The 8,164-nt window shown below is 46.5% G+C and overlaps 1 protein-coding gene across 2 annotated transcripts; it reads left to right on the top strand.

Annotated features, from left to right (window-relative positions):
• Positions 1 to 424: 424 nt before the first annotated feature.
• On the top strand, positions 425 to 7,648 carry FST (follistatin). Of its 2 annotated transcripts, none has more exons than XM_082783438.1 (6): positions 425 to 1,215; positions 3,193 to 3,384; positions 3,709 to 3,927; positions 4,288 to 4,512; positions 5,586 to 5,816; positions 6,297 to 6,532. In XM_082783438.1, coding segments are annotated over exons 1-6 (951 nt in total). In that variant the 5' UTR covers positions 425 to 1,133; the 3' UTR covers positions 6,299 to 6,532. The 2 variants fall into 2 exon arrangements, with proteins under 2 accessions (XP_082639564.1, XP_082639563.1); XM_082783437.1 differs by lacking the exon at positions 6,297 to 6,532 and adding an exon at positions 6,540 to 7,648 and having other exon boundaries at positions 437 to 1,215.
• Positions 7,649 to 8,164: the final 516 nt, after the last annotated feature.

The raw sequence follows: 8,164 nt of genomic DNA on the forward strand, positions 1-8,164 counted from the left end.
GGCCCCTGACCCGGCACTGTCCGGGCATTCCTGTCTGCATACTTCGCAGTCTGTTGTGCTTTGGTGGCTCAGAAAAGCGAAAGAATCGAAATTAAAAAGGCAGCTTTTGAATAAACAATGCCATTTTCCGTTAAGTAATCGTTTTGTATAAAAGGAAATATCGCCTACTCAGTTTCATTCAACGGTGCCAAAAAATGTTATAAATGAGAGACCGCCAACTTTTCTAAGGGGAGAATAATGCCAGACTGTGCTTAATAAACTAGTGCCCTAGAAGTTCATTATCGATGTTGCAATCCTTTCTGATTCTGAAAGGAGACCGCCTACGTCGCCCCCATTCCCGTCTCGTCCTCCCGGGCTCCCAGTGAAAAAGGCTGTCACTTGGGCAGAGCCCTAGGTATTAAACTTTTATTCGGTTCCTTGCTGTTTTTTTTTTTTTTCCTCTTTATTTATTTATTTTTTTTTTTTGGTCCGGGGTTGGTCGCTTGGTTGGCCGGGGCTTTTCTTCGGGGGCCGAGCCGTGTGTGCGCGCCGCTGCGGGCACCGGGGGCTGCGGAGCGCGGATGGGGAAGGCTGGGGAAAGCAGCGCGGCGGGGGGAAGCTCCGCGGAGCAGGGCGCGGAGCGGAGCACCCCCGGGCAGCGGAGCCCCCTCGGGGGATCAGCGCAGCCCCCTGGGCCCCCAGCCCCGCTCCCTGCGCCGCGACCCCCGTGGGTCGCCAAAACCCCCCGGGTGCGCGGCGCGGGTCCCCAGGGCTTTGCGCTGCCCCCCGCGGGTGCGGAGTTTGCGCGGGTGCGCGCCCGGGGCGTGGGGGTGCGCGCCCGGGGGGGTGCGCGCCCGTGTGTGTGCGTGCACCTAAAGCAGATAATTGGAGAGGGTTTCCAGAAGGTGGAAAATGTCACCTGATTCACACTGAACTTTTTAAATCTCCCCACCCCCGAGCAGACACACACACACATTAGGAGACCGCCCACCGCAGACAGCTAAGACCCCCGTATAGATTTAAAGAGAGACTGCATTCAGAGCCTGACGTTCATTCAATAGAGCGATCATAAGCAGGCTGGCTAGTGCTCGCTCCCTCTCCCTACTCCCCCTCACTCTGTTTCTGTGTCTCTCTCACTCCGTGCTACGCTGAGGATGTTAAATCAGAGGATCCACCCGGGCATGCTCTTACTCCTGATGTTTCTCTGCCACTTCATGGAAGACCACACAGCGCAGGGTAAGACCGGATTGTTTATTCGTAGATGCGTTTTATTGCTGTTGTTGTTGTTGTTATTACTGTAATTTTCCGTCTTTCGGGCGCTGTTTAGTTCGCTGCGGTGTTAAACGCCTCTCTCCAAGGTCCAACAGGAAAGAAGTTAACTGTGGGCATGGGGCTGCTTTGTACCGAGGCACAGAGGTGTCATTTAGGTTGCTTTTTGATCGGATCTTCACCCCGCTCTGCACAGGCACAGAGGACAGATGAGGATGTTTCTTGGTATTTTTGTTATTATGCAGCATGAATGAAGAGCAGCATCGTGGGGGAACTTTTCCTAGGCTCGGGTCCCGAATGAGTGCTCAAAGTTTGTTGGTAATTTAGCTCAGATTCTTATCTCGCCCGCCTGACAGAAGGAGAGGTGATGATGGGGAGCCCCACAATTACAGCTGACACTTTCAGAAACCAATAGTGGTCATTTTCCGGACATTCCTTTAATATTAGGATTTCCTCCTTACCCCCCTCCCTCCCATAGTGAGTGTGTGTGTATGTGAGTGAATGTTAACGTGCTGTAAATTCTCCTGCGCTGAGCAGTATGCTTCAGTGAATTTGATTTTTTTTTTTTTTTTTTCTTCTCGCGAACAAAACAGCCCCGAACCTGGTATTGACAACTCTTAAGAGCCCTCTTTCGACACAAGGGAATATTGATTTTTAGTTTGGGGGCTTTTTACCCCTTATCTTGACCGTGTGACACCCACAACCTGGATGTCTTACCGTTGCTTGTTTTACCATTTTTCTTCCATTTTTTCCCCCACGCCCCTGAGCTAGAGCAGAAGTTAATCTAACGTAGGCAACTGTAAGACGCAAAACTTTTTTTTTTTTTTTTTTTTTTTTAGGGCGTTGTTTGTTCTGTGATTTTTGGCAGAGGGGTGGGGAGGGGGACACGACACGACACGTCCCCCCCCACCCCGCGACATCCCGGCTGGCCGATCCTGACCCCTCGCTCCGGTACGTTCCCATCGGAGTAAGGAGGCAGGATCGAGCCCTCGCTGGATGAGCACCAGAATCAATTGGTATCGAGTCGCTGGAGAAGTCACACTGGTTATTCACGAGAGGCTCATCACAACCAAAACTCTCCAGCTAAAGTAGGGGGAGTTGCTTGGACTAATGTTCTTGGCGTGACTCCACGAATAACAGGGATACTAGTAAAAAAAAAAAAAAAAAAAAAAAAAAAAAAAAACTCTATCCGGTTTAAGGACAGTGTACTTTCCTCTGCAATCCTTGCCGGAGAGACGGCACCTCCAACTTTTCCAGTTGGATCGATTTTGAAAACTCCGTAGGGACCTCCTCCTCTGTGTGCCCTTGCGTTGTGTGTACTTTGCTCACTTTTTTTTTTTTTTTTTTTTTTTTTTTGAGCTCTGCTGACTTATTTTAGTAAAGGGAAGACGTTTGTTAATAGCAGCAGCGAAATGTGGAGATTTCGAAAGACTTCGCTAACAGCGAATGTTCCCAGTCCGTGCGGATTGCAAAATGGGCTGGGGCTGCAACTGCGTGCGGCACTAAAACAATGCTGCTGGGCAGCCGCCGTCAGGAGGAGAGGGCAGGGGGAGGAGGGAGGAATTTGCAAGCGCGATTTTCTTTTTATTCCCTTTTAAATGCACATCCTTTTCAAGCCTCTGTCACGTGCCGGCAGGGCTCCTTCTGCTCTACATATGGAATAAATATCTCGGAAAACTGCCTCGTCCTGTTTTGATCCGGTCTTTTTCTTTCAGTCGCCTTTAATTATTATTTTATTATTATTGTTATTAGTAGTATTATTATTGTTATTATATTTAACCGCGGTCCCAAGCGGGCCGGGGTAGCTGCAGGTTACGAAAGGGGGCAAATTAAAGCAGCCGCAGCGGCCAAAGTCGGGGGCGCCCGGGGCGCAGCACGCGTTGTGCCCCGGGGGTGGCGGTCACTGAAGGCGTGCGGGTGTCCCCCCCCCCTGTCCCTCCGCAGCTGGGAACTGCTGGCTCCGGCAGGCGAGGAACGGCCGCTGCCAGGTCCTCTACAAGACCGACCTCAGCAAGGAGGAGTGCTGCAAGAGCGGCCGCCTGACAACCTCGTGGACGGAGGAGGATGTCAACGACAACACGCTCTTCAAGTGGATGATTTTTAATGGGGGAGCCCCAAACTGCATCCCCTGCAAAGGTGAGGAGGGCCCTGCCAGGCACATAGGCCTGCACAGTGGGTTGGGGGAGGCAGGGGGCTCCAGGAAAACCATGCTGCCCCAGGGGGACCCCCTTTTTCCTCGACCATGCAGAGGGGTTGAGGGGAGGGAGTCCCCCACGTCCCTATCCTTGCAGGCTGGGGGATTTCCCTTGCCTTCCCTTCCCCACGTGGGTGTGGGGGTGTGGGGAGGTGTGTTCGCTGTGTGCCCTGGGGTCACAGCGTGTTTTCGTTCTCTGAGCGATTTTGGCACCAAGTCTGTCCCGCATGCTGGTTACTGAAGGGGTGCCTCTTTCCTTCCGTCAGAAACGTGTGAGAATGTGGACTGTGGACCCGGGAAGAAATGTAAAATGAACAAGAAGAACAAACCTCGGTGTGTTTGTGCTCCGGATTGCTCTAATATCACTTGGAAGGGCCCCGTGTGTGGCTTAGATGGGAAAACCTACAGGAACGAGTGTGCCCTTCTCAAAGCCAGATGTAAAGAACAGCCCGAACTTGAAGTCCAGTATCAGGGCAAATGCAAAAGTAGGTTTGCAAATCTCATCTGATCTCCCTCAAATGCCAAAGGGTGTGTTTCTGAGTGTAGGGAGGAGGAGCTGACGTACTTCCCCAGTGTAACCAGAGTGATGTTGCAAGTGCTGGGAGACAGTAACTAAACCATGCTCAGCAGACCAGGACCTAGCTGGACTGAGAGTTCCCCAGGGTCTAGCAGCACTTACGTCCCACCAGCTCCCCTAAGATGGGAAAGTCCCCTACAGCAGCCCTTAAATGAGGATTGCTGCTGAATGCTTTAACTGATCATTTGTCTCATTGTGTCACGCATTTGCTTCTCACTGGGGTGCTGGGCTCCCCTAATTAATCACTCTGTTTCTGTCTTTATTTCAGAGACCTGTAGGGATGTCTTATGTCCGGGCAGTTCCACATGCGTGGTGGATCAAACTAACAACGCCTACTGTGTGACGTGTAATCGAATTTGCCCTGAGCCTACCTCCCCTGAGCAATATCTCTGCGGGAATGACGGCATAACTTACGCCAGTGCCTGCCACCTGAGGAAAGCCACCTGCTTGCTGGGCAGATCCATTGGATTAGCCTACGAAGGAAAATGCATCAGTAAGTATCTCAGCCGGACTGATAAGAATGGATGGAACAGAACTCGCAGTCTCGGCTGCTTGGGGGTATTGTGGATGTGTATCGGTGGGTGCGTGAGTGCGTGAATGGATGGATGGGGTTTGTGCTGGGAAGCAGGAGAGATTCCAAGCACCCTGGGTTTGTGTTCCCCTCCAGGACAAAGCAGAGCTAGAGCGTGCTTTGCACCAGCAAAGATTGTAAAAGGGGTGAGGGAGTAAAGGGTGTGATCCTGCTCCTCTTGCTGTCACTGTGGGTGCTGACATTAGTGTCCAAGGGAGAAGTACCCGCCATTAAATAAATGATGACATGGTTAAGGCATAACAAGGTCTCGATATTCAGTGGATCTGGATTCCTGGAAACAATTGTCTTGGCAAAGCTTGCGTTAACTTAATTGGAAACATCTGATCACTTTTTCCTCTTCAAAAATATTGCAGAGTTTGGAGACAGTTGGTGGGTGAAGATAGGAAAATAATCTCAGTGCATCCTGACATTTTGTGTTGTAATTCCCAGAAAGGAGCGGTAGTGAAGCATGTTACGAGGAAGCACCTTGCAGCCTCTGCTCCCCCAAACTGCTGGAGGGATGCCGGGGAATCTCAGACAGATTTTAGTTGGCATAGGTTGAGGTGAATTCCCCCTCCAATCTTGTAGGAAACAGCTCTATGAGAGTTAGTGTAAAAATAATTGATTTAGAAATGCTGAATGTGTTGGCAAATTCTCCACTTACCACTAATTTGGGGAGCTGAATTGCCACTGACATCAAACGGAGCAGGAAGGTCATGTGCGATATAGGCAAATGTAATTATGTATTCCCAGGGCCAAGCTCTACTGGCACGGCTGTCTTTCCTCCCCCACGTACAGACAGGCAAACATGTCCAAGGGACTACTTGCTTAAAAACAGCAAACATCACCCCATCTACAGCATCTGAGCTCTGTCTATTCACAGTTCATTGGGAAGAAAAGGAGTTTGGGGTTGTTTGGGTTTGCTTTTTTTTTTTTTTTTTTTTTTTTCTCCTTTGTCTTTTCACTTACCTCTAGTATCTTGTGTATATTTTTAGAAGCAAAGTCCTGTGAAGACATTCAGTGCAGTGCTGGGAAGAAGTGCTTGTGGGATTTTAAGGTTGGCAGAGGTCGGTGCGCCCTCTGTGATGAGCTCTGCCCTGAAAGCAAGTCAGACGAGGCAGTCTGTGCCAGCGATAACACAACTTACCCAAGCGAGTGTGCCATGAAAGAGGCAGCCTGCTCCATGGGTGTGCTTCTAGAAGTAAAGCACTCTGGATCTTGCAATTGTAAGTGAGATTTTTAACTCTGCAGACACTTAAGGCTTCTGAAGGCAATCCCTAGGTAACAAAGACTTACGCCTTTAAACCTAAGAAAGCTTAATTTAGAGATTCAAGATACGGCACATGTGCCATACAAGTATGTATGTATCACGCACACGCTTTGGTTACTGATGAAATGCAATAGATGTCCAGCAACCAGTTGACTTTCAAGTTGGGGTTTTGGGGATATTCTGAGAACAAATTGTTTTCTCAGAAACGGGTTGCCCTAGGAGCATACTTTTAGCAATTTTTCCTGATTTGTCTGCTCTCGTGTGCTTCGCTGATTGCTTTATTAACACTCGGATAAACTCTTAACTCTGTCCAAATGAACGAGCCTGATGGTAGCACATGGGCACCTGGCTTGGCACAGTTGCCTCTACTAACTCTGAATGAAGGACACAAAGCAGTTAAACCTAGAACACAAGAGCGCTTTTTATTTGATTTCAGGAGTCTGCCAATAAAACCTGAGCCATTGATTCTTCAGAACTTTCTGCAGTTATGACTTCATAGATTATGTATAAAAAACCTTATTGCATAACAGCAGATGCCAAAGAGCATCTCACTACAAGTCGCATAAAATGCAACGCTGTATTATGGCTGTTCAGAGGGCTTTGAAAACATGCACTGAGCTGCTTCTGCGCTGTTGTTGTCCTTATTTAAACAACAGCTCCCCTGTATTCCCCCATCTAGCCATTAATGAAGACCCAGAGGAAGAAGAGGAAGATGAAGACCAGGACTACAGCTTTCCTATATCTTCCATTCTAGAGTGGTAAAACCTCCATCACTATTGGAACAGCCATTGGGCACGAAATCAATGTCCATACTGTAAATAAGTGTATGCTTATTTATTTTGGGGAGAAAAAAAGTATACATATAGTTGAGTCTCGTAGACATTTATTTATACTGTGTCATGTTTTATAATTTATACATAAAATGTCTGGTTGACTGTACACCTTGTTTTTTGAAGAAATTTATTCGTTACGGGAAGAGCAGTGTTATTTATTGTGAGGTCTCTTGCTTGTAAAGTAAAGCTTTTCTTTTTTTCTTGTAAACTATAAAAGTCCATTCCTTAGAGCTTACCCACATGATCTCATCTCTTTGTTTCACTGAAGTTAACTTTTTTCCACTTTAACAAACTTGCATGTCGGTTTCTGTTATGTTTATTTATTGGATTTTCTTCTTGCCGGTCCTGTACATAAAAGATCCCTCGGGTTTTTGTTTACAAGGAATCTTGACTGACCAAAAGGCATTGTAACTGACTTAAATATACTTCCAGGGTGCAGTGAGGCGGTCTTTAAGGAAACCTCTTCCACTTCACTTTTCTCTGCTTCTGATCAGATCACGTACTGACGTGATCTCAATGCGCTGAGCATTTATACTGTACTATAAGAATTCCGGACCCAAAGAAATCGGATTATGAAGGTTGTTAATAGCTACAGGGCTAACTGTAATAAGAATAAAGTTTTATTTTATTTTTATTGTTTTACTTTTTGTAACATGCATAAATGTTTTACCAGGTGTTTCCTTTAAGATGGTCTTGCAGTACCACTTTCAAAGTTTTGTTTCCCAATCAGTGTGTCACTAAAAGTTTTATCAAAGCTTTATCAGTTCAAGTTTCTTGCTTTTCATAATACTTTTTTTCTGATGCAATTTTATATTTTCAAACATGGCGAGTTAAATATAAATTCATTTAAATATATAGTTTTGTACTTTTCTACCATGTAAATGTGCAATGTATATAAAAGTTATAATGTGTATTTGTAAATAAATGATGAGTGAAAAAATAAAAAATGGAATTTTCCCTAGATGCAGTCCTTGTTTTTTTGCTTCTAAAGGGTTCTGGTGCGGAGGAGATGTACTGGTAGTCAGGGGAAAGGAGGCTTGTGTCTGACTTCGCACTGAAACACACTGGTTAAGGCAAAAGCTTTCAGCTGACATTAATTCAAGAAACCGTTCTTTTCAGACAGAAGCAACATCTCCAGTCTGTTGATGTTACTTCATTTTAAATCCAAGTACTCTGACGGATGGGAAGAGATTCAGCATTTTTGTTTCCCTCTCCATCCTGAGAATAAAACGTCTGTCATTTCTTGGACATCTTTAATTTGCACATTTCTAGGACGTTTCGAACACACATTTGAGTTTATGTTAAGCTTCAGATCCATGTTAGTGAGGTTATTGTATCATAATTTTAGATGAATAATAGAAAGGGCAAATGATGAACTTATTGCTCAAATGCAAGACAGGTAACAGTGCAACAGACGAAGAAAAAAAAAAAAGAGATGCATCAAACAGCACATTGTCACTTGGAAATTCTT

Source organism: Aythya marila, assembly GCF_965140915.1.
Source record: "Aythya marila genome assembly, chromosome: Z".
In the NCBI taxonomy this organism is placed as follows: Eukaryota; Metazoa; Chordata; class Aves; order Anseriformes; family Anatidae; genus Aythya; species Aythya marila.

Excerpts from the sequence above, each read along its gene's own strand:
- FST (XM_082783437.1), top strand. The coding sequence starts at position 1,134 with ATGTTAAATCAGAGGATCCACCCGGGCATGCTCTTACTCCTGATGTTT. Across the intron at positions 3,928-4,287 it reads GTATCAGGGCAAATGCAAAA|AGACCTGTAGGGATGTCTTA; the intron begins GTAGGTTTGCAA and ends TCTTTATTTCAG. Across the intron at positions 4,513-5,585 it reads CTACGAAGGAAAATGCATCA|AAGCAAAGTCCTGTGAAGAC; the intron begins GTAAGTATCTCA and ends GTATATTTTTAG.